Source organism: Rhamphochromis sp. 'chilingali' (genome assembly GCF_963969265.1).
Source record: "Rhamphochromis sp. 'chilingali' genome assembly, chromosome: 15".
NCBI lineage: Eukaryota > Metazoa > Chordata > Actinopteri > Cichliformes > Cichlidae > Rhamphochromis > Rhamphochromis sp. 'chilingali'.
In genome coordinates, this window is record NC_137942.1 from 10,774,819 (window position 1) to 10,801,126 (window position 26,308).

Genomic DNA, 26,308 nt, shown 5'->3' on the forward strand with positions numbered 1-26,308 from the left:
AGAGAGAAAGGAAGGGGCTGTGCTGAGGCCGAAGTGAGTGCAAAGTGTGGGGAATGAGAGAGACAAGTCCACTGTCTTCTTCTGCACCCATCTGTTCTGAAAGTGCAGGTGGAGCCCTATTCACACTGCTCTGCGTGTGTGTGTGTGTGAAGAGGGGGGCAGGAAGAAAGGAAGGGCAGCGAGAAGGAGGGAGTGGAGAGATGGAAGGGCAGGGATGGAAGAGGGGGAGGACTCTCGGTGATCTCTCCTGAAGGGGATAATGGGAGACGAGCGCATTGCAATGGCTGCCATGTAGTACCCTCCCTGCACAAATAGCCAATCAGCAGCGCGCTCTGCCAGCCAGGAGGACGCATAAAAGAAGAACATTGCAGCAGAGGCACAGAAGGAGACTGCGAGAGGAGCAAGGAATTACACACAAAAAAACAGCAGAACCAGAACACCCTCCCCTGGACACACCCTGCTGAGGATCACTGCTTCTCTTTTTTTCTGAACCATCACCCACGCCACTCGGAGAGAACGCTCTCCCTCATCATCATCCAGTAGAAAAGCCCTTTCTCCTCATTTCATCCTATAGAGGACACATACAATCTCAGAGGGCTGAGATCCCTTGGCGAAGATTGTATTTTTTTCCTTTTTTTCTTTTTTTTTCTTTTAAGTTTCACTCCTGACAGAACATAAGGGCCAAATAACATAAAGGCCGAAGAGCATATAAGAGACTCAGCCTTCAGATTCAAGACCAGTGCAAAGGAGGACCTAGATTTCTTTCATTGTACGTCAAGAATGGTTACTGTACGTATGCCTCTATTTCTTTTATATTTGTGAGGGAGATGCTGTAGCTTACATTCTATCTCAGTCCCTTTGTGTACACATGTGATGCAGCTAGTCGTAGACAGATCCATGTAACATCGTTTTTTTTACTCATGCTTTTTTTTGTGGAGATTAAAACCCAGATCTGTGGTTGTGCCAAGACATGCAGGAGTGTTGGGATTAGAGTCAAAAGTTTAAGTCCAATATGCGACGCCTTATTATTACGATAAGATTAACAATCCATACAGGCAGTTAGTAATCTCATACTGAGTGATGCGCCATGCCGGCTGCGCTCCAGCCTGCAGTCATCCTCCGCGTTGAAAGAATTCTCTTTTTCTTTTTTTCCCCTGCCATTTTCTGTAGCACACGTTTTACGTTTTAGCATCATAGCTACTACAAGTGCCTAAATGTCGCAGCTCTGGTTATAGTTCTTTCGTAATAAGCAGTCAAGATGTAGGAACCCTGCAGGGTCGGAGTGATGGAGAGGGAGAAATGCCATGAGGCGGTTCAGCGCGGGGGGAGGACGGGCTTTCTCTGCCTGGTGCAGAACAAGGATGCTGGAGACGGCTTTCTGAGACAAAACATGATGCCTCGGAGGCTGAGGGCCCATCCAGCGAGGCAAAGGGAGGGAAAAAGGGTCGAGTCACTCCGTGAGAGGGAGGGGGAGGAGAGAGATTACGCACCCATTGGTTAGCATTGAATCAGACAAAGTCCAAATTCCTCCGGGTTCTCGTTGCGATGTAACCGAGTAAATGGGCTGGAAATCTCAGAGGCCGTGACAGTAAAGGCCGCACACGGACATCTCCATTTTAAGCGCATTTCTCCGAGTTTCACAGCGCTCACGTAGGCTACAAGATGGCCATGCTTGCTCGCAGTGCGCTCGTCTCCTTTCATCCGACGAGCGCTGATAAATTAGCTTTGCTGTGTGCCGACGGTCGGATTGGGCGTGTCTCTGCTGGACCTGAGCACCCAACAAGGGCCTTGAAGCCTCAAACGACCTATTCAGCTTTTCCTCTTCAAATGCTCTGCTTGAATGCAGTTTATCCAAACAGGCGAATTAAGACCAGACACGTTTGCATAAAATTATTGAAGCAAATGAATAACCAAGAAACAGAGAATAAGCGCAAAGGCTAAAGATAAAAAGCTTAATATTGCGCGCAGGAGAGCAGTAAGTATTTATTAGAGTGAAAAATAAAAATGACCGTTAATTTAGTTTTTTGGGGATTGCGTAATTATTAATTAGAGCTTGATATATTTAAACATAATAAACTGTTCAGGCTGCTCAGTCTATGGCTAATAATAGTAACCAAAATAAATTATTTAACACTCAGAGGAAACAGGACGAGAGGCAGATAGTCCTCGAAAAAAATATAACCTGTAAGATCATTTCAAGGAATTTGAAATATTGCTCGGAAAAAGTGTGCAACACGGAGGTGCACAGGATCGGTCTGATTTGTTGTCCACTTTTTGTCTCGTTTCCAATTGCACTTGTGGTTTCTCTTCGCTCTGTACGTTACCTATTGTCCTTTTGCAGGCCTAGACAGTGTCACACCGACAGTGGCTCCCCTCCACATGGTCCGCAGTCTCCCATGCCTGTACCGCAGTGCCAAGCAAATAAAAGCGTTGAGTCAGATAACCTTTCCAAGGCACTTACACAATTCAAGGACAAGGACAGTCGAGGACATCACATTAAAACCAGCTGTTTGATCTTAAGTCGCACAGATTTAAACGTGAATCTTTAAGCCTGACGTCAGACATAAAACGTTTAAACGTTTATAAGCGTAGGCTTAATGTCATTTATTTACAACTATGCTGGGTCCTAGGTCGAGACGTAAAATCCCATTCAAATAAGCGGTTAAATGCCTCCTGTTGCCCACCACTTTATATAGTTAACAACAAATAAACCCAGCAGGCCGAGTTAGAAAACATATCTTCCTCTGAGACTATAGAATTTACTTGTTTGCAAAATCCTAACACAACGACAGTGATAATTTCATAAAGAGTTAAATAATTCTATATTTTATGTGACAGTTCATTTTTTTAAAATATATATCATTGTAAATTAATTATATATAAATATATAGTGAATTCAAGAATGCTTTATGTCAAAGGCAGTTATTAAACAAATAATTAAAAGAGCCCCGTTCTAAAAGAGAAAAAGTAACCCATTTTAAAGCGCTAATAAATACTTTTATTATATTTGACCTATCGTGGCGTTTTTTAACTCGGAGCTGGTGACTGTAACAATCATTGTTCCCGGAGAGTCCTGCAGCCCCCTGGCCACCACACAAAGCGCCACTGTTTACATTAATATTCATAGCGCTGCCATAGCCTCTGCGAGAGAGAAGAGGAGGAACGGGTGGCTCTTTTGTTTGGTCGTTTCAATACGTTTATTCAGCAAATAGACGCTCCGGTTCATGAATGCCTGCAGAGCTCACAAGTCTTGGCTTTTTAAAACAGGGAGAAATAAGAGAAAAAGACAAATCGAGATTGTTGTCCTATTTTTATTTTTATTGTTTTTGCTCGTACTTCGAATTAAAACCATTAGTGTTAATAATAATGACGATTCGGTGGTCTTCGGTTGATTCACGGCCATCGCCGGCCTCAAAATGAGACCGTCCGAAAGCCACTCCCTTTTTCAGCACGCTGGATAGCGACCCGCATGCTACGAGGACTTGCAAGATTTCTCTCCTTCGCCTTTGTCTGCTGTGATTTTATCAAAGCGGTGCACAGGCGCTCCTCCGAGAGCTGAAATCTGTTAGAAATCTTTCATTTGTAGTCTGTGGAGTAAAGAATAGGATGGAGTCTGAGCGCATAGCTGACAGGAGCTGTGACTCCTGTCGTCCTGTTGTGTTACAGCTGCCACCATGATCCCTTAAGCTGCAGAGAGTGTGGCTAATGCCCTTTGTTTGGGATAATCCTGTAATCTGTGTTATTTAGAAGGCTCATTTACACTTTAGCCTTGCATTTACTTTTGATTCATGCCTTCCAGAAAAAAGAAAAAATCAAAAAGAAAAAATCTTTACATAACGCATTAAAATGTGAAATAGGTACAGGTTATGTCTTAAAAGAATAAATCTTTGTTGTGATTCTAATTCCGTGTCTATCTAAATACATTTACTGTGCATTCTGAGTGATTTAAAGATACACATAACACAGGCAGGGCAAGTGAATCTACCTATACACTGAGCTTATAATTCCCTTGCGTGACCTTTGTGTCAAAACGCTAGATGTTACATCCAAACTGTAACCTCTAATGTGGTAAATCCCATGTTATGAGCTAAACTGGGAAAGTGTTATTCTTCCGTACATTATAGCCCGGAGTCCTTTAGTGCATTTGGAGCAGAAATGAATTGGGGAAGCTGTTTATATGCATCAGAAGACAGAGAACACAGACTGCGTTTACATTTAGTCTTGTAATGCTTCTGTGTTTTGTAATTTAATAGTGTACCGTGTAGGTGGAATGTGTGCTTGGCAGTGGAGGCAGGGCTCTCGTTTGCGTGCGAGTCTGGGTTCATGTGTTTGGCAGTGGAGGCAGGACTCTTGTTTGCGTGCAAGTCTGGGACCATGTGTAGGCGATGCTGATGCAGTACATTAAATATTAAGGGAGATCTCGCAGAACCCCAGAATAGACGAAAGCAGTCGAGGTGGGGGAACACACAGAGCTACCACAGCAAAATATTTTTAAAAATTGTCTTTATTTGGCTTGTTTTCATTCTTTTTAGACAGTGATTCAGAAAAATGGGTAATGAAAGGCAGCAAAGGGTTTACACAATTAGGAAATCTAACTAGCCCTGGAGAGATCTTTGTATTTGTCACCAATACTTAAAAATCTCTGGAGCCACTAGCTGGAGTATGTGTATACTTACAGCATATCGCGATTATTCATGCTGTTGTGCACCCATCCCAGTAATTTCTCTATATTACACAGTAATTGGGTTACTGCAATCCAGAGTATTTGCTTATTGTTGGTGGTGTATAAAATGAAATATGACAGCTTAAAAAAAATTCTATTTGTTTCAAATAACCTCCAAGCATGCTGTTGCTCTCAGTTTCTATATGAAAATCTTAATCTCAGTTGCTGCTTGTGTCAGCCAATCTCTGAGCCCAGCCCTTTCCTTGGTGGCTCTGTGAATTATATAACTTCACACTGTTCACTGGGAATGTGTGCTCTGCCATGCTGAGGGTTATTTTCGTTGGCGAGTCAAATTTGCTCTAATATGTTTTTTGTTTTTTTCCCCCTCCCTCGAAATGCTTCTGTCATATTTGGGACACGTTCAGCTGTTTGTGTTTCTGTTAGTCAGATGCATCACATCACACAACAATGTACTAGGTTATTATTACGATGAATAACATAACCGCTTGACTCCACCTTATTTTGTCAAGACGTGCATCTCATCATTATCATTTAGAGGGGCACGCAAGTGATATTCACTTGGCATTACAGCTGGACATCAAAACCTTTGCTTGACAGATTGCTATTTTATGTCATCTGCTGTTTGTGCGTAGATGTGTGTTTGAAGTATTTTATTTTTAGGCTGCTTTAACTCTGTCACTGTGCTGCTTCGCCCCTTGTCATTGTCAATCTGACTTATATTTCCTACAAAGCCATACAATACACAGAATAAAAGGCGGACAAATGTCTAACCTGTGCGCTCTTAATGAGAACAGACACACACTCAGCCTACGGTAAGAAAGCTTTTTCAGCCATTTGAAACAATGCAGTCTTTGAGGGGCTGTTACCTGGGCAACGTGAGTCAAGGTGAGGCTCAAAGCAAGACAGACGGTCATAGAAGCAAGGGAAAAAGCAGGTTTCATTAGACAGACCTATTTAGGGGGACTAGAAAAAGAAGGAGAGCACATGAAATGACAAATACATTAAACACACAAAGGAAGAGATGAGTCCTTTTCAGTAAAATGAGTCTTAACACAGAAACAATGATATGATTTTTGTTTTAGAAGAGATGACATGAGGTTACAAGTCAATTCTGTCTGCTAACCATCCAGGTTTTTCCAATAAATTTTTTTTTAAATAACATCAATTGTCCATTAAAAGTACATGCTTCAAAGAGCTAAAGAGAAATATGTGTTCCTGTTATACTGTTTAGTGATTCAAGGACACCTACAATAAACTCTCCATCAAGCATGCAAATTTCAAAATAACTTTGAGGATTTATTAATTAAGTCCCTTTGTTGCTTCTGAGTACACTGTAAGCATCCAAGAGAAGATTCATTTAGCCCATTTGACTTGCATAACACCCACCCAGTTCTGCAGCAGCTCAATCCAGCAATCTGACATCAAAATTTACATTTTGGCCTCCACCACCACGCAAGCGTTATTTATTCAGACAATTTATGGAGTTACTGAGCTACATAAAAGCAGAAATTTTTGTACTCAAAAATATAGTGCAAAGGCACAGCAGGGCCGTGCTATAAAGGTGATCGTTTAGCGTCACGATTCAAAAACATGAACGCTCATTTATTTTGACAAGTGAAGGGAATCAAATCCAAATAAATGACTTTAGACCTTAAAAAAAATAAGTAAATGTGAGAATCATAGACTTACACATTTAGGTGGTTATTTTTAAAGCATGGTATGTGAGACTACCACAGTAATCTCATACAGCTGAGCGATCTCCATCAGTTCAGTGTAGTTTAATGTGAACAGAGTTCCTGTTTCCTATGAAGGCTTATGCTAGATATGTTTCTCTAAACACCAAGCAGTAGGTGTTGCTTGTGAGTGAGTGGGTGGAAAATAATTCAGGAAGTTTTGTTTGCGACCAAACAGATGTTCCTTGAAATCCCACGTGGCTGACGTTAAGCAAGATGGTGCACACCAGAGCAACAGAGCAGACATGAGCATAGTACTGTACACTAACCCATACCCTTACTCCACTGTCAGCTGACCACTAGGAAACACAAAGGCAGAAGAGCAAACATGTAATCCCGATTTATCTTTTAACCAAACCGTGGTATTCTCCTTTTATTGTAGCACCAAATCCATTTAACAGTGCCGCTTTCTTCCCTTTGTCCATAATCTCAACCTCTGCCACTCCTAACTCCCCCAGTCTCTTGCCAACCTCACACACACACACACACACACACACACACACACACACACACACACACACACACACACACACACACACACACACACACACACACACTTCTACCATCACTATTATCCATCCCTGTGTAATGATGTAATGGTGTTTGACCCTGGAAAAGAGTGGGGGGAGGGGAGGAGAAAGGGAAAAGGGACTGTGACATCTGCAGGACCAGAGGCAGAGAGCGAGAGAGGAGGAAATATGGGGTGCAGTGGGGGTGGGTGGGGTATAATAAATCAGAGCTGGTATCCGTCTCCATTTTAGCATTGCTGATTCCTGACCTTTCCTGCTGACAGTGACAAAGTGGACAGTCTGTGTGCGTGGTTATATTTGCATTTGCAAAATGGTGTGATAAATATTATATTTATATCAGCGCCGATCACCACCATGTCTCTTTGTGAATTATGAATCTAACTCCACCCTCTTCCTCAGCAGATAATCAGCACCATGGAAACCCAGGTGTCCAACGGTCCAAGCGGAACCAGTCTGCCTAACGGCCCAGTCATCAGCACAAACGGCTCCACAGATGACAGCAAAACCAACCTGATCGTCAACTATCTGCCTCAGAACATGACCCAGGAAGAATTCAAAAGTTTGTTTGGTAGCATTGGAGAAATTGAGTCCTGCAAGCTAGTCAGAGACAAGATAACAGGTGCAACACATTGTACATGCCAAAAAATGTGATTTTTGTTTGTTGTTTTGGAGAATCCCAAACGTCATCTATATCTCTCTCTTTGTCTCCAGGACAGAGTTTGGGATATGGCTTTGTAAACTATGTCGACCCAAATGATGCAGACAAGGCTATTAACACACTCAATGGTCTCAAATTGCAGACTAAAACAATCAAGGTAAGCAGAACTGAACCAATTTTGCTCTCTGTTTTTTTTTTAATTCTTCACAGCATGCTAGACAGAGAGAGGAAGTGTAGATTTTGTCAAGGGGGTTGCTGAAAGAGGCAGTGACAGACGTGACAGAGGGAGGGGAAGAAAATGGGGATGAGGGGGCAGAAGGCTAGAACAAAGGAAGTGAGAGAAAGGCTGAAAGAGGAGGAGAAAGTGGAGGTCAGAAAGCAAGGGGCGGACAGCATGCAAAGGTTATTGTGATGGAAATGTAATTAGGAAGCCTGACTGTGGTGCATGAGGGTCAGTCCAGGTTAGCCCATCTGCCTCCAATCTAGGCTAATTAGGGGGGCTCCTTTGTCCCAAAATCAGATGATGGGGCATAAAAACTGATTCTCTCTGTCCCCTGAACACAATAAAAGAAGATCAAAGATTGAAATGAACTGCAGGATTGAAAAAACGAATTTTTGAAAGAGCAGAGCAGGTGATCCTAAAACAGCTGTCCTTCAAAATGGCTTATGGCTGATCAAACAATTCGCTTGAAGTCACAGACTGTATATGCTTACTTTTTGGATAAACAGACAGACAAATCATATTTTATATTATATTAAAAGTGCACATAACCTTGTGAATTTACTTTCACTCTAGAGCAGAAGTAATGAGACTGTCATGATAATTATTACACTGCAATGTTAATCATATAAGATCATTCATATTTAATGTATCTGTACATAGATAACTTTGTCTGTAATTAACTGCTTTGTAATTTATTCTTAAATCTCAAAAATAATTCATGCGGCCATAGACCGGTTTCATCTTCCTGATTTTGGAGGAAGCTTCAATAGAAAGGGGTGAAGGTGTTAGGGTGGGGGCAGCAGTAGAAGGGTAGGGGGTAGCTCAAAGAGCAGAATCCCAATGACAGGATTAGAGGCCATATGGGCTTCAGGCACCATCTGTACTGTGGGAGCGACAGCGAGAGGGTTAATTATAGGGCAGCCTCTGTTCCCCGAACACAGTGACTCCCCCCTGACTCGTCCAGAACACCCTAATCACTCCAACACACAACCCTCCTGCTCATACAGTCCATCTGTGTGCACAATAGACACTAGTGCTTAGCAGTGATGGATAAAATCAGAACACCTGTATTCACACTAAAGATATCTACAATATATGTGTAGTACTTGTTATCACTGTTTTCTTTGTGTCAGAACAAACCAAAGAATAGTGCAACTACTTCTAAATACATTTGCATTCATTACACCATATACATGCAGACAAATAGCACGCGGGTGTGTGTGAAAACCATGTTTATATGTTATTGGGAATCTTGCAATTCTTGTGATGCAATCACATTGTTTGCTGTTTGCCTGTAGAGCTGTTCTTCCCTGGAGAATAGAGACAAAGGAAGGAGGCAGGACAGGGAGGGCAGCTCAGCCTATCTCAGACAACACTCACTCTGTCTCTCCATCACACACAAACACACCACTTTTAACAATGCACTGGACTGGACTATCTGTCACAGAAGTGCTCACGTGTTCCTATAAACACAAAAATGAGAACGTGTCTATTGCTTTTACAGCCAATTAGATCCCGCTCTGCACCACTAACTCAAAATGTTCTGAAAGTAGACCAACAGAAAACCATAAGGGATATAAACACAGATGTATTAGAAAATGACCATGCACTAATTAAGTCACTGGTGATTTCAGGAAAATATATCAACTAAGGCTGATTTTTTTTTTAAGTACAAAACAAAGCTGACACTCGGTGTGGGTAACGGTTACGGCCATTATAGCATGTCTGCAATGCTCTCATTATAACTCTGATTAAGTCCACAGACACCAAACAGACAACTGGGTCTGTAAATGTTAAACAAGGCAAAATCGCAACAATTTTTTTGGAAACTCAGTCTAGTTTTAGCTAACATGTGCCTCCAGTCAAAGTGACGGTTCTTCTTTTTTCTGCTATAAATTGTTCCAAACAAAAAACAAACAAAACACAGTGATTATGTTATATTGTGTGTTATAGGTATCGTATGCCCGGCCTAGTTCGGCTTCCATTCGCGATGCCAACCTTTATGTTAGTGGACTCCCTAAAACAATGAGCCAGAAGGACATGGAACAGCTGTTCTCCCAATATGGTCGGATCATCACCTCACGGATCTTAGTGGACCAAGTTACAGGTACTGTCAGTCAGTTTTTTGGGATAAACTATATATCAATACAGCCTGTGTCAGACCAGTCACGCTTGCAGGAAGCAATACTGATGCCAAGGTAGTAACACTGTCCTGCTTTGCTATTCGGAGCAGGCATATCACGAGGAGTGGGCTTCATCCGGTTTGACAAGAGAAATGAAGCAGAGGAGGCCATCAAAGGACTGAACGGACAGAAGCCTTTGGGTGCTGCCGAGCCCATCACTGTCAAGTTCGCCAACAACCCCAGCCAGAAGACAGGCCAGGCCTTACTCACTCAGCTGTACCAGACTGCTGCTCGTCGCTACACGGGACCCCTCCACCACCAGACTCAGCGTTTCAGGTACTGAACCTTTACCAACCTCATACCACCCGATGTATGAGTCCCTTACTAACCAACAGATAGTCTGTAAATAAATATAATTTCAAGGTCAAGTCACAGGTTATCCTGCTCTGTCGTTGAGCTTAAGCAAACTCAATAATAGCAAATCCAACTCGTAATATTGCAAGTGTGTCAGCGTTGCATTGTTTTAGTAAGACATGGAATATCATTACTGTGTCAGTAGCCAAGTCAGCAAGTTTTTCTAAACTACATCAGAGAATGGCTAAGAGTAAATGCATCTGAATATTTTTGAAGTGGCACATTCACAAATTAGTAAATGTGATCTAGTTTAACAATACAGAGAATGATTAAAGAATAAATAACAGATTGTCTGTCACTATAATACATATTAAGCTATTTTTTTTACGTTCTAGTAAAGAAGGAAATGGCAATATGGTGTCCCTCCTTCTCAATTTCTTTCTCTGACTTTCTTTTACACTGCAGTGTGATCCCTTCACTGGGAAAGGGACCCGATCCAAATAACAGCTCAAAACCAATGTAAGAAACCAGATTTTTCCCAAATACAACAAAAAAAGCAAAGTTAAATGAATGTCGCCTATACTTAATAGGCATTTAGGCATCATAATGATAGATGTTATCCACATCTATGTGGATAATTATGAATAAAAAGTTTTCCAAGGCTTCCAGCATGAAATATTTTTAAGGGACTTCACAAACTGTAGACACCCCCAGATTTGGAATGCTCACTTGCTCAGTATGAATACTTAATTTGAATAAGTAGATGTAAAATAACATATTACTCTGGAGCTTAAATAAAAACCAGCAGGCCAATTTGACACATCATCAGTTTGTGGTTGGATGGTTTGGGACTACGCTGCAGTGAAGGATGCCCTCTGGAGGCCAGCTGGTGAAGGAGCAACATGTTAACATGAAAGCCCCCCCTTCTTTGTAGATCTCATAACTAACTTCTGCATCCCCTTCATTCTCCCTCTTGCGTTGCAGACTCGACAATTTACTAAACGCCAGCTACGGAGTCAAGAGGTAAATGCCAAAGGTGTACTTTCAAAAGCATCCATGCCAAAATAAAACCTCAAACAAAGTGCCCGGAATACCACCTGCTGACTTCATCTCAAAATCAGATACTAGCCATAATTCTTAATGCCCACAACCCATTTAACCATGCTACAGAAGCAGCTGAGCCAACAAAAGACTATCTGTAATTGCATTAGGCAATGATGCAGCATTCCGACAGCAGGGTATTCTGGCATGGCTTTGTTTAACCTTTTGTTCTTTTGTTTTGATTAATAGAAATAATTTCTATGTATTTATTTATGAACTAACATTGTCAGTTTCAGTTGCTTTAATGTCCCCTTTTTTTCACCAGCATGGACATACCAGATTCCGTTTGCGTCTCCTCTGTTTGCTCCAGTTTTTGTATGATTTGATTCCAATTTGCTTTTCATCCCTCTCTAGGTTTCTGTGTTTTGTTCAATACTGTGATTTCCGTTGAACATCGTGATTCATGTGTTTAATTCTTCCAGAGGCTTTGGTCAGCAGAGAAAATGAGAAAATATGCAGATTGTGTGGGTGTCTTGTCTCAGGGCTCACAGTGTCATTTTGTATGAAAGCAGGTAGTTTGGAGCCACTGTGGTGCCCACACATATTTACCTACAAAACTGTGCAGGAGAGGGGAAGGAGATGGGGTCCCCTGACTCCATGCCTGACTACAAGCGTTAACATTTCTCAAAGATACACGCTCATTAGAGACAGTATAGAGCACTGAATGCTGTGTGGAACTTCAGAATGACACCCATGGTAGTTCTCCCACTCTCTTCCCCAGATTCTCACCCATCACCATTGACAGCATGACCAGTTTGGCCGGCGTCAACCTTACCGGTCCAACTGGAGCCGGCTGGTGCATCTTTGTGTACAACCTGTCCCCTGAGGCGGACGAAAGTGTCCTGTGGCAGCTCTTCGGGCCTTTCGGTGCAGTCACCAATGTCAAGGTCATCCGTGACTTCACCACCAACAAATGTAAGGGCTTTGGCTTTGTCACCATGACCAACTACGATGAAGCTGCCATGGCTATTGCTAGCCTTAACGGCTATCGCCTGGGTGACCGCGTGCTGCAGGTTTCCTTCAAGACCAGTAAGCAGCACAAGGCCTGAGAGAGAGAGAGAGGCTGTTGCCGCCAGCTCCTTCGACCTGCAGGGAGAGCAGCTCCCTGTGCCATCACTCTACATGGGCCTGGACTGAGTCTCTCTCACATAAATTCATAAAAACGGAATCACAGACACAGACACGCAGATACATGCACACATGCACACACACACACGACACAAACATATCCATATGCAAGCATACACAAGTCAGAGTTTCAAGTAAACACACACTAGTGGAGTTTTTCTTTTCTCTTTACACAACATGCTAGTCCTTCCCTGTATTTGCCTGGATTGAATTAGAAGGGGTACGTAGCTGGTTTGTTGGGTAGGGGCAAGAGCGATCTATTTAGGAGACAGTCTAACGAATGTGACGGAGAATGTGTACTGAGTGCTTTGATTGAATTCAGGCAAATAGCGACAACTGATGAACAAAACGATCAAACAATTTAAGCGAACGAAATATGTGCAATTTACCCAAACTCTTACCCCACCATCTCTCCCATTATCTCGCTGGAGAGAATGTAGTCACTTTTTTTACACTTGGGCATTTTGAATCAGCAAGTTTTTTTAGATCAAAGAAAATGAAATTAAAAAACAGTGTTCTCTTATATACGTCTATTAAAATATAACTATATATTCAATATTTAAGGTGGTTATAATAGCCGAGTATGTAAGCATTTTCTAGAAACTTTGACTACTGTTTCCTGACCTGCATTAGGTGGTGCCTAGCGTAAAGGCAGTTTCTCTACCCTATCTGGGCTTGTTCAGCTCAGACCCAATATGATTTAGGTTAACTAATGAATACTGGTCACAGAAAAGAGTAGTTCGAAGGCCATCAGAATCACTTTCCCTCACAGTCTCACAACAAACAACACAATAGTACACTTATGTATCACAGAAACACAGTTCAGTAACTAGAAGATTACACATATTTAGTCCAGTAAAGCTGTATTTTTTCTAATCGGTCCTTAAGATGGATCTAATACAAGCAGACTGTCTGTGAACTTAGAGCAGAGTGGCAGGGCTCCCATGGTGACAGTGTTCATTAGTAAGTCTCCGGTGGCCATGAGAGAGAAGAGCGCGAGATGAAAAGTGTTTCACCATAACACAGCCACGTCGAAGGGAAATACCGGTGTTGTTTTGCTTTTGCATCATTTTCAGATGATTGTATTTTGCTCTGTCAGCCATCATCCGGCATGAGATCCTTTGTCAAAAGGTCAAGAGAAGACAAAGACAATTTGTTTCGATTTTAAATGCTTTTGAAAAAAAAAGGGTTACTACTGAAAAATTGTGAACTCAACAACGGCCAAAGCAGGTCTGCTGTGAAACAACACAGATGAGCAAAAACTCAAGAGCACCGGTATTATTCTTGAGTGCATAGATAGAAGCTCCCTGAACAAATGAGGTCAAAGTTTTACATTTCAGTAGAATATATGGGTAAAAATATGAATAGAGCAGATTAAGTAAACTGCAGTTCCTAAAGACTGAGCACTTAAAGTTGACTTAGAGTCATGTCTGCGAGTGATGATATCCAGCAATGTAAAGATTATCACTGATCCAGTGAGGAGAAATATTAACAGCTCCTCCAACTTTGCTAAACGCTCCTCAGTTTTACTTTAAAACCCTTTGATTCTCACAAAAGCTTCGCAGAAACTTTGAACTCCTGCCCTATCAAGAGATGACTGCACAAAATCAACCTTGCAGAAAAGAAAGTGTCATAATTATACTTCTGTTTACAACAGAAAAGTATTTATTTATTTGCTTCAGATCTGTTTGGCACAACCACTAAAATAGCATTTCTAAAATATCCCCAACCCAACTGCATGAAGATTATTTATGGCACCCTTGATGAAACATTAAGGCCAACCTGTCTAGTTGAAATGTCTGTTAGAGCCCAGACTGATGATTTACCATGGGGGAGAGCTAATGTCTTTCAATATCAAGACAACTGCACACATTAATAGATTAAATAAGGTCAACTATATTCAAGACATTTTTGCTTTTTGCTTTTCTAAATGACGCTGTGTTAGCCAAAGAGGACGATCTCTTTGAAAGGATTACATTAGAGATAAATCTATTTTTATACATACAAAGGAACAAGACCTTGTGCTGAATTTTTACAGATTCTTAAGCTTGGAAAAATTGGGACATCGCATGGCTTTATTTTAAACCCTCTGATCTTTGCAGAGCAAGGGGGAACAAGCATGCGGTGTATGGGTGGGGATTTGGGGAGGGGGCGAAGGAACAATGTATCTCATACAAACTTAACTGTCTAACCATATCAAGATGATTGAAACCGAACCTAACAAGAACAAATTTAATGGAGAAAAAAATAAAGTTACAGGTAAACAGTTGGGGGTATAGCCAGACAGACATATCTATACTTTTGACTGCTTAGACACACATACACACACATCTCTTGTCCTGAAGTTGTGTACAGTGTTGCTTCAATGATGGTGCAGTGAAATGAAGTTCTTTGACTTGAGAATCCCAGATAAAGCTCCAATGAGCCCAGCTCATCGCCCAGCTGGCAAATTCTATAAGCTGCTTGCAAAATTAAATAAAAAAGTAAAATGCAGATTGAAACAGTGACGCAGATTCACAACTGAGATTGAGCATGAGTCTTTACGATTAGATAGATTTGAGTTTTGCCAAAGAACTGCTTTGCAAGTCAGTACAAGAAGGTTCAATTAAGACCAACTATAATATTCCCTAAGTAATTGCTGTACAAATCGATGTTATTTATTGAATAAGGACCCTCTACAATTTCAGTTATCATTACTTTTTGAATGTTTAAGTTGCGCATATCAGTTTACATTTATAAATCTTTAAATCACTAAACCAAAAGTGACAGATGCAAGCAATCCCATTTGCACATCTTTCATGCAGACACCGAATGATAAGAGGCATATCAAAAATAAATGCGATGAATCAGTCTCTCGACGAAAGAAAAACGCATCCTCCTATAATATTTCCCCCGACATTTAAATCATCCGCTTTGTCTTGTGACTAATTTATCCTTCAAAACCGTTGCACCACTTCAAATACTTACACAGGCATCTTTCAATCTGACTCATGCTGTTTCATCCCCTGAAATACTCTGAATGATTGTTCGTGGCGTGTCCAGAGCTGACCACATAAAGGGACTAATCTAGCTATTTTTGGTCATGCAATTTGAAAGAGATAGCACAGTAGGACTGAGCACTTGGTGAGACCAGTGATAGACGTTAGGAACAACCGAGATAACAGGCCACGTTGAGCTGCAGCTGGAGTTGTTTACCCAGCCATGTCCGATGTAGAACAGTCAACCCAAGAAACCAAACCCACAGTCCAAAACGACCTTTCATACACAGTCTATACGAACACCTACATCTGATGTACAGCAAAGAGCCAAGGACAATGGCAGGAAACAGTACTACACTGCTTGAGCAACAACAATAATCATTTAAAAAGACAAAAAAACTTTCCTATGGAACAGTAAGTGCAATGTGCTTTGTTTTTATATTGACTGAGAACAAATGATATATATTTTTTAAAAAAGAAATTAAATGTCACACTGAAATGGTTTGCGGAATCGTGAAAGGAGCAAAAACGAACAGACTCGTTAAGAAATCAAACAAGCAATGAGAGCTCTGATCTCAAAATTGCCATAATCACTTCCTCAGCCCCTAATTTGTGCTCTGACCATGCTAGCTCAAACTGCATCATTTGGCTGTCTTAATAGAGCAATTCTCAATGACCTTGAAAGGAATACTGTCTAATATATCATCAGTTTTAGCCCATGTCAATTTCAAATATCATTTTTCCTGTAATTTATTGATTTCATTTACATATCAAGACTCACATGTTAAATTAGTGTATTTGTGTTGTTGATGTTTCCATAGAGAACACACATGGGTCAAAGATTATGTTTGGTTGCATTGATTGGGTAAAGTTTGTTATTTTTCTTCCATTATTTAATTAGTTGCAGTTTACAGTGTATGCAGATTTTAGACTTAGTTAGATTTTTTTCTTTCAATCAATCTGTGTTCAATTGTGTTTGTAAAGTCTGTGGTAGCTTTTGTTGCAACATAAAATAATTTAAACAGAAAAAATTCAAAATAGCGCCAACAAACTTGTATTATTTGGGCGACTTTAAGCTTGTAGTTTTAACTTATTGTTAACTTAAAAACTATTTATTATGATTATTATTATTGCCTCGTATAAAGTATGTTTTGTGTATATTTATGGTTTATTTCATTATATTTGCAAGTTTAAAAGATTTTAAGTTTGCCAAAATTGTGGTTACACCATTTCGTTTCTTAAAAGGGGGACAAATAGAAAAACAGCTTTAGAAGTACGATTTGGAAACGTTCTCCATAGTCAAAGAATGCACTGCTATATTTAACTAATTGAAGTGTATAAACATACATGCTTTGTGCTAGATGTTATGCCTTTACTGCCTGTGTTCTGTTTGTCTTGTTAAATGAAAATCTTTTAATTATTTAATCTTATCACAGTCTTGTTTTTTCAACCACTCGGTGAACCCCTGAGACACGGCGCAGCCCCTGTAGCCAGGCTTTGGCCCATCTGAGGGTCCTTCAGCTAGCCAGGAAGGGAGGGATTTGATTTGATATGCTCACAAGAAGCTTTCTTGTTCATGTTGATGGTTTGATTTACAAAATGGGATATCAGGGGTTCAGTTTACATAGCTGCATTGTATACTGAGATCACCTGTATCGATTTCAATATCAATTTGTGCTTCTTGAGCCTCATTACACAATTGGAAACCTAACCAGGAGCTCCAACAAAATAGTGCAGAGCTCAGAAAAGCTACAGGAAGGTTTCCTTGGGAGTCTTTAGGTACTGATGGGGTGAGTGGTCCTTCTGTTTCTCAACCAACTGTATTTTGTGTCTATTTATTTAGAAGAGGGGACGCAGTAACTTAGTGATGTTTTTCTTACATTTTTCCTGGAATGGTAGAACAAATCAAAAGTGAAAATGATCAAAACATTTCCGTTGACACCAATGGTCTGCGGAAAAAAATATACAAAATCTCATACTTCCAAACATGACCAAATGAACAATGTCAAAATTTAACAAAGAAAAAAAAAAAACCTTTCAGTTTAGACTAGGATATTTATTACTGGGATTTCAGCTGAAGACGCTTGAAGACTTTTTCATGGAATTGTTTAATTATTTGTACTTTACATGCCAGAAAAAAAAAATAAAAATAAAAGCTACAAATACAAGCGGCTCGATTTTTACTGATTGTCAAAACACTATTAAAATGTCATTTTACAATCGCATGCACATTCAGTAAGGCTGGTTTGTTGGCTTGAGTGTTTCGATAATTGCAACAATAATGCACACTGAATTATTTTTTTAAATGACACATTTCCACCAGCTCTTCAGTTAAATATTTAATAATCAATAGGATTGGATATATGTAATATATCCATATGTTTTGTGATCATAAGAAAAGTTATTTAGATTTAAAGTTTATTTCTGACAAAAAAAAAAGCACTGGTACACAAAATTTAACAGCACGATAAGAAGTTTATTTCAAAATAATGGAATGACACTACAGTGGATAGAAACAGGCTCAAATAAACAGGTAGCACTGGAAGTTGGAAATTTAGATGATGCTACAGAAGTGAAAGAGAAACTAATCATTGGAATTTATCGTTAATTGTTAACCAACACCAAGGTGATGCTGCTCACAGCATGGCAACTTCATACTGCTGTAGTGACTGTGGTCCCTTGAGAACAACCTGCAAGATGGAGCACATACATGTTTATTTCAATGGCTTGTTTGCCTAAGTCATGTCTTTGTTGTTATTTAAAAAAGGAAGAACAATTTAGTCACTGATCCCTAATGGTTTCATTCCTGAGGACTAAGCATCTGCAGCACAGATGCCTCCTAATTATTGCTTACATTCGAGATGGATGCCATGTTAATGTTAGAGGATGACACATTCAAGTTTTATTTTGCTGTACCAGATCAATTAGAGATGCACCGATGTAACTGGAAATCACCAGCGTTGGCAGATACTCACCTAATTTATAGCCACTAGACAGTCAGTAACATTTATCTATAAATACAAACCAAAACTATTTTAAAAAAACATGAGTATTGGTGCATCTCTAATAAGAATCCCTATTACCATACCATTTTAAAGCACTTTAACATCAGGTATGTAACTATCAACTGTGCATCACCCACAAAATCTAAGACAAATGGCTATAAGAAATCAATTTAATTTAAGATTAACCACGCTTCATAATTTGCAGCATTACATCACTTTGTATTTCAAGAAAAACTGTATTAGATATCTGTTTACCATTTACGACATCTGTGGGCGGCTTGCGGGCAAACTTATAATTTGATATCACTATATCGCTGTGGTATGAAATGTGTGACAGTAACTGCGATTCAACAACAAACCCTAAATTACTTTCTAAAAATAAGAACTCATTTTACAATCTGAGCTGGTAGCAATGTTTAGACCTGTGACATCATTCAAACAGCTGGAAGCTCTAAAGTTCCAACTGTGTGCAGTAAAGGATGTATGCACTATTGTAAGAGTGCTGATGTGGAATACTGTAGTACCGTTTGCATTCATCTTACCCTTACAGGACATCATTAAGTTCTGGCCTTCATTAATTCTAACCCTCTTAATCACTACGATGAATTATTATGAACTTGCCTTTACCTGGATCTTGCTGCTGGCCTGCTCTTCTTCTAAAATGAAGCTTTACCTAATTCTTCCAAAAATTCTGAAATGCTAAACCTTCAGATTGTACAACATTTTCATTTGGTTAAGCAAAGAAAATATGCCAGCTTTAAACAATGCTGGCCATAAGAAACATTTGATATATAAAAGGGATGGACAGGAAGACGTGAAAGGAGGATGATACTGGTTTGCTACAAATACTCAGAAGTTGGGAGTTACTTACTAATCAAAAAGATCTAGAGTTCTTGGTGCTCATGACTCGATATTTCCAGGCTTGGGGGCTCCTGACAGACTGCAGGGCTTGTAAACTCCATCAGGTACTCACAGCGACTAGGCTCTGAGGTAGACATCACAACAGTTTCCTTCCCACATGTTAACTTAACCTAAAAGGGAAAACAACAAATTATATTGTTTCTCTGTAAAATAACAGCAATTATTTAAAGTCAAATTAAGACAGAAAAGATTAAATGATGCCTGGCTGGGTGTCACTCACTGTGGTGGATCTGCTGGGGCCTTGCCAGCAACCTGTTCCATGTTCATACTTCATTACAGAATAGATGCTGTCCTCAGGACCGGCCCATTTCCCCCAGGATCTGCACAAAGAAAATGGTGGCAAACACGGATGAGCAAAGACTCAAGCAAAGCCATGCGAAATAGAAAGAACAGATATTGTCTTACCCTAAGTTAGTTTCTGATCCACCAAACTTGGATTTCTGGGTTACCCTGTTAAATGGACACAGTCTATAGATGTACCTGAAAGAAACAGACAAACTTAGACCTTCAGAAATATATAATATATATAATAAATATTATACAAAGCATTAAAAAAAATATGTTTTGTTTTTTTTACAATACATACTCGCTTGTAGTCAACTCATAACACTGGCTATAGAGGTAGGCAAATTCAGAACTGGGTCCAAAGTCAAAAGAGATTTCCTTCTCAAGGTTCCTGAAACAAATACCCAATCCAAAATTAAACAGTATTTGTTTACAGGTTTCAATTACAATAACTCGCTGATTGTGTAAAAAAAAAAAAAAAAATACAAATCAATGCAGCTGTTGAAATTTAAACTCTCATTATGTTAACAAAAGCTGATTGCATTACTGGCAAAGAGGCTTCTTCACATTCAGGCTGAGCACTTACCTGATCTGATCATCTACTTCCCGGAGAGCTCTCTCAGCCTCATCAAACTCATCCCTGGCTTTCTGAGCAGCTGGGAATCAGATGCACAGACTTGAAATATACACGTACAACAAACTCACAAAAAACACACACAAACATACAAAAGGTCTGAGCAAATCATGACTTCCTCTTGATGCTTTCATATGTAATGAACTTCGTGTCATATAAAAGATACACAGCTGGGGAATTTAATTCCTTTTCTGTACAATTTATTGCAAAACATAATGAATAATTCATTTCAAATTAGAACATTAAAATGCAAACTGACATGCTTCTACATCTGTGATGAGTCAAATACTTATTGCTCAGGACAGGATGAGTCACTCAGTTTTAAACGCATTCTTACCATCAATGAGGTTCTGCGTTTCTTGGTCATAGGGAGGCATAGCTCCTTCATCATCATCCTTCTTTTCTTCAGTCCTCGCTGTAGGAGGGATCTGCAAATCAAACATAAGTTAACTCCAAAAATAACTCTGACTCATCCAGCAGAAGTTTGATGAAAAATTCAGTGAGCTGACCTTATAGTCATGCTCATCGCGGTCATCATCTTCATCCTCTTCATCATCATCATCTTCATCCTCTGGTATATCATCGTCAGGGTACTGATCAGATTCGTTGTCAGAGACGGGCTCGTTTATTTCCTCCCGTGAAGTTTCCTCTGGTGCTGGGGTGTCTGCGTTGGACTGATGCCAACAATATTTACATAAATTTCTCATGAAATTTACTATTTATTAAAAAAATTAAAAAAATAAAAAGTATAGCATCTTACCTCTGACATGTATTTTTCTTTGACATTACTCCAGATAGATTCAAATGCTACTGTGTCTACTTTATCCACTCCTCCCAATAGTCCCTATGCAAAACAAAGGAAAGGTTCAGATTTTGATGTGTCACAGTTTCTAAAACCCAGTAAACTTTACCAGAAGACAAACAGAATCCGTTTTACCTGCGCCTCTGCTTCTGTGAAGGAACCGTCTGCATCTGGGTCAAGCTCAGAATGAGACAAAAGCTCAGGCACTGACACACTGTGGCGTAAAAAAATATATAAATTACTTGGATAAAGACAAATGCTACAACAAATGCTAAATTACTTCAGGATAATGATCAGCCAAAGTGCATATATTAAATGGCATGTCAACCCTTTGTTTCAAAGAGTTACAATCAGTTCACGGTGTTGCTATTGTTACCAAAGTGGTCTCTATGGCATGTCACCAGCTGTTTAACTAGATATATTTTTCAGTTTGTTACGTGTCCCAACAATTCTGGAGGGTGCCAGTACTCACAAACCATCTGCATCATCATCAAGTTCAAGAAACACCTCAGCCATTCTAGCACTATCTTTTTCTTTTTGAATGAGAGCTTTTTGATCTGGGGAAAAAGAAAAAAAAATTATATATGAAAATTTAATTAACAACCTTGCTATGCGTTGCGAATGAGCCATACTTGCAAAACAATCAGGATCAAACAATATTTAATATTTAGCTTAAATGACACTAGAGAACCTGTAATGTCATGCTCATTACAAACAGTAGATGGCGATATACTTTTAAATCTTAGTTTACCTTCCCAGGCCTTCAGATGGCGCTCTTTAGCTTCTCTCTCAGGCTGCTCTGCAGACTCCTTTACTGTTCTTAGAGCCTCCACCTTTGCTTCCATATCCTTCTTACTCCCCTGAACATCTCCAAGTTTGGCCTATTGAGAGAAAATTATAAAATATAACAATTTAACCTATACACAATAGCTGTGGAAAATATAAACAAATCACTATAGAAAGCAAACGATACCCTAACATTAAAATCCAGAAAAATATAAGTACTGAATGCAGCCCCAAAACAGGTCACATAGAACGCTAGTCTATTGCACGTGTGGCACTAGTAACTTAGTTAAAACTTAAAAAACAAACAAAACAAAAAAACAACAACATTTTGATACTTGAAATTATTTTGGTTTTGGTTTTTTTGTGCAATTTGTCTAATATTTGGTTTCTGAATGTAAATGTGAGTTTCTAAGAGGTAACTGATGTAAAGATTTGCAAGTGTATTTTGTTAGGCACCGGCATCTCTACATCAAAATGATTATGACTAAGGATTCATGTTTCAGAGGCATACTGCAAAAGGACCACAGGTTGTTTTGTCATTCACACCTTCTTATCCTCTAGACCCATTTTGGCTTCGTGGATGAGTTGTTGTTTTAGCAGAAAGCCTTCTTTTGCAATTTCAGCCATCTTCTGCAAGCTCTCTCTCTCTTTTCGCCCAAGCTCTCTGCAAGTTAAACATCATATAAAACATTCTGAATAATAAACATCTACCGAAAACACTGAATATGTATATGCAAGTATAAGCAGTGTTGGGGAGTAACGGAATACATGTATCGCCGTTACGTATTTAAAATACAAAATATGAGTAACTGTATTCCGTTACAGTTACCGTTTAAAAAGGTGGTATTCAGAATACAGTTACTTTGTTGAAATAAATGGATTACATTTCCTGTTTCATATTGTGGCGGGTCAGGACTGTTTGGGTTTGTTTTGACAGCTATGTTTTGTTGTTCCAGGCAGCAGCGTTACGGTTGCCATGGTTACAGGGTGATGCTCTCTCTCTGCGACTGTGTTTCCTGGGTGTTGTTGTTGTTGTGCTAAGCTAATAGGCAGAATGCTACAGGCATAGCCCTAAAGAATGTAGCATCATGGGCAGTGTAGTCCGTGCTGCAGGGAGAATGGACTGCCATACCCGTTATGTGTCTGTGAGCGCGAGGAAGGAGAAAAAGGAGAGTGGAAAAGTACGAGCTGTCATCGAGCAGAAATGGGAGCTGGAAGCATGTAAATATAATAACCACTGCAGCCAAGAATAGTAGGGATGGGTACCGGTGTCCGGTGCCATCTGACATAAACGGTAGTAACCAGACCGAAAAGCAGCGCACATTTCGGTGCTTTTTTTCCTGAGCTGTGATACACTTCTAGCCAATCATTTTACGTTTCCGAGGATAGTAGGCGGGTCCAGGTACGTACGTTCTTTTAGAGCAGAGCTACAGATTAAAAATGTCCAAGGCCAAGCGGTCAAAAGTCTGGCTGTACTTCACAGCAAAATATGCAAACTCAGCAGCCTGCAACAAGTGCTTTAAGCTGATACTGTGATACTGTCAAAGGAGGTAACACCTCAAATCCGATGAAACACCTGGCGACGCATAGCGTTTTTTTAAAAGCTGAGAAATGCGCCGTATTTGATAGCTTGCTGCGAGACCTCACACCGAGCACATCTACTCCGGGTGGGTTGCCTGTTATGCAACATCCCCCAAAAACACGAAGAGGAGAGTCCTGGCCCCTAGCCCTGCCAGTGTAGCAGAAATGATGACGGATGATGATGGCAGCAGCAGCCGTTCTTCTCTGCGTGAGTAGCTTAATGTTGTTCATGTGTAATTTACGTTGAGTAGGCTAACCACGTTATTACATTAATGCATGTAAGGTGAACTAGCAAACATCGCCATAGCTACATGCAGCTGTCCTCTTGTTTGATGGCAGATACTCCCTTCACCCTGGCCAAAAAGACTAAAATGACCAAAGAAAAAGTGGAAAACAGTTAAACATGAGAGGTTTTGGACAAAGTTTGTGTTTTTTCCATTGTTTAAGCACTGCTTCCAGCCAAGAGTGATACCATATATGCCCCATAGCTGCAGAAAAGGCTAACATTGTTATCTTTTTACAAAAAACAGCTGAACATGAGAGGTTTTTGGACCAATTTTGTGTTCTCCATTCTTTAAGCACCGGTTTGAGCACCGTTTGAGCACCGACACCGTTTCAAAAGTACCGATTTGGCACCGGTATCGGATAAAACCTAAACGATACCCATCCCTAAAGAAGAGTGCCTGACGAGCCCAGTTGTAAGTAAGCTATTAAGACTCGACTGTACACTGTGTTCATGTTTTCCTCCGAAACAATAAGTTCCGTTGGAGCAGCCTTTCAACGCCTCTCTCTGCCTCAAACTTGACCCAGACAACAAAGTAAAGCTATTTTTCGGCTACGAGCCCAACACGGAACCTGACGTATTAGCCAGAGGTCCCTTTACTACGGTTTGGAGCCGCGGACCTTCAGTAATAGTAATAAATCACACAGCAATAGTACATTCATGTAAAAAGTTGTAAAAAGCATGATAATATATTAAGTAATCCAAAGTATTCAGAATACGTTAGTCTCATTGAGTAACGTAACGGAATACATTACAAAGTACATTTTGCGGCATGTATTCTGTAGTGGAATACATTTTAAAAGCAACCTTCCCAACACTGAGTATAAGTGAAAGCAAAAATAGTTAAGAAAGTTGTATAAATCCCACCTGCATGTGTTCTGACACGTAGCACCACTGTTGTACTCATCAGTTGTGTCACAGCAGTCTGCAAAAAAAAGAATTCAAGGTGTAAACAAAATCATAGCCACACAAAAGAACAGAAATAAAAATGGTCAGCATGATTTAAATAAATAAATAAATAACTAAATTACCGCAGATCCCATCATTGATGCGAGAAGAGGGGATGAAGGTTGGACGGAAACCTGCATTGGTGCAATGAAAGCTGCCGTTGGGACAAGCAGCAGTGCCTGAAAATAAACAGCACAGGTGCATTTAGCAGCAACTACCTAATTCAAACGTTCTATGAAAAGAGTAATCAGACTCCAGGATATACACACCTGGCTCATCAGATCCATCCTGGCAGTCACAGTAGTCATCATTTACTCTGTCAAACGGAATGGTCCGGGAGCCATCTAGGCACGTAAAGGGTTTGCCCTCTTCATAAAACTGCCGTTCTGTCGAGGTTTCAAGTTTATTTTATTAGTGCCATGAAAGCTCCGCATTACAAGTAGCTGACTACCAGAGGTTCGGTGAACTAATTGATGCGTTTTAGTCTTGTTTAAAGATATAAATGCTTACTTGACAAAGGGACACCGCGAGGACGTTGGACCTCCACCGCGGAGACTCCTACACTCAGCAACAGCAGGAGCAGGAACTGACAGGACATAATGACAGTCCACCGTGCAACGGCACCACGACCTATCGGTCATAAAAAATATACAGGTTAAACGCAGCTTCAATAGGAAGCACACCAGGAGCCATAACTTTATAAACTACAACGTGCCTGAGCTAACTGTATCAATTTTATATCCCGAGCTAACAAATCAATGCTAACTAGCACCTTTAGCTACCGCATTAACATATTACAAAATTAAAATGCTAATATAAAAACACCCTTCGAGTGTATTTCAATATCATAACGTCATATTACCTTTGCAATTCAACTAATGCGCTGAAGCCCAAACAGGACTTTATATTTTTATCTTGTTTTCAAAAGAGCTAATAGCTAAACTCTGCCACCGCCTAGCTCCGTATTGACAAAGCTCTTGCGCATGAACATGTACCCTCCCCTTCCTCTGTCATGTTTCACTCTGATTGGACGACGCTCTTATGTGGCTCCTGTGATTGGCGGAGAACGGGAAGACCCTTTGCGCTTGTCTGAAGTGTAGAGGACTCTGGGGACGCAGCCATCTCGTGTAAGAGAGGTAGTCATCACTGTTTGCACTTTTACCAATATTTAACTATGGGGTAAATAACATTTAAGCATTTATGCATTGATTTTAAACTTTCATAACACATTTATAAATCTATATCAAAAATGTCCCTACGCAATAGCCTCTCTTTAAAACCACAGTACCAGATTTAATACAAATAGGAAATCTTATTTAAATCTAGGTGTATGCATGTACCAACCTACCTGTACTAGACCAAACAGGTCCAAATAGAGGTGCATTCCAAGGTTACAATACTTACCTAAGAGTACGTGAGGGGAAAAGGAACTACTGTAAATCTTTTAAAAACCAAAATGTAAACAAGCTAAGCCACTCTGAAGTTTAACTGAAAATAAACCAAGCTGCAGGCTAAATTAAGTTAAGCACGCCTACTGGATGACTATGGAAA

The 26,308-nt window shown here is 40.1% G+C and overlaps 2 protein-coding genes across 12 annotated transcripts; one reads left to right on the top strand and one right to left on the bottom strand.

Annotated features, from left to right (window-relative positions):
• The first annotated feature begins 350 nt into the window (after positions 1-350).
• Positions 351-17,680, top strand: elavl3 (ELAV like neuron-specific RNA binding protein 3). 11 transcript variants are annotated; one of them, XM_080906332.1, is made up of 8 exons: positions 351-789; positions 7,347-7,566; positions 7,659-7,762; positions 9,782-9,935; positions 10,059-10,287; positions 10,771-10,824; positions 11,290-11,328; positions 12,107-17,680. In XM_080906332.1, the coding sequence occupies exons 1-8, from the start codon at positions 781-783 to the stop codon at positions 12,453-12,455; spliced, it is 1,158 nt and encodes a 385-aa protein (XP_080762458.1). In that variant the 5' UTR covers positions 351-780; the 3' UTR covers positions 12,456-17,680. The 11 variants fall into 11 exon arrangements, with proteins under 11 accessions (XP_080762458.1, XP_080762462.1, XP_080762463.1 ...); XM_080906336.1 differs by having other exon boundaries at positions 12,128-17,680; XM_080906335.1 differs by having other exon boundaries at positions 358-789; positions 10,062-10,287.
• A 287-nt stretch (positions 17,681-17,967) lies between these two features.
• Positions 17,968-25,753, bottom strand: prkcsh (PRKCSH beta subunit of glucosidase II). The gene is made up of 18 exons (XM_080906331.1): positions 25,620-25,753; positions 25,268-25,387; positions 25,027-25,143; positions 24,841-24,936; positions 24,677-24,734; positions 22,492-22,609; positions 21,911-22,040; positions 21,632-21,716; positions 21,295-21,373; positions 21,118-21,201; positions 20,867-21,031; positions 20,695-20,785; positions 20,310-20,379; positions 20,025-20,114; positions 19,844-19,918; positions 19,659-19,758; positions 19,389-19,548; positions 17,968-18,202 (listed from the first exon to the last, which is right to left on the bottom strand). The coding sequence occupies exons 2-17, from the start codon at positions 25,353-25,355 to the stop codon at positions 19,402-19,404; spliced, it is 1,593 nt and encodes a 530-aa protein (XP_080762457.1). The 5' UTR covers positions 25,356-25,387; positions 25,620-25,753; the 3' UTR covers positions 17,968-18,202; positions 19,389-19,401.
• Positions 25,754-26,308: the final 555 nt, after the last annotated feature.

What these genes read in the sequence shown, in the direction of transcription:
- elavl3 (XM_080906332.1), top strand. An exon ending in AGTCAGAGACAAGATAACAG is followed by an intron (nt 7,567 to 7,658) that starts GTGCAACACATT and finishes CTTTGTCTCCAG; the next exon opens with GACAGAGTTTGGGATATGGC. An exon ending in GCCAGCTACGGAGTCAAGAG is followed by an intron (nt 11,329 to 12,106) that starts GTAAATGCCAAA and finishes CACCCATGGTAG; the next exon opens with TTCTCCCACTCTCTTCCCCA.
- prkcsh (XM_080906331.1), bottom strand. Translation starts at nt 25,355, where the DNA reads ATGTCCTGTCAGTTCCTGCTCCTGCTGTTGCTGAGTGTAGGAGTCTCC. An exon ending in TCGCGGTGTCCCTTTGTCAA is followed by an intron (nt 25,144 to 25,267) that starts GTAAGCATTTAT and finishes AAACCTCGACAG; the next exon opens with AACGGCAGTTTTATGAAGAG. An exon ending in TGGGTCTAGAGGATAAGAAG is followed by an intron (nt 22,041 to 22,491) that starts GTGTGAATGACA and finishes TTCTCTCAATAG; the next exon opens with GCCAAACTTGGAGATGTTCA.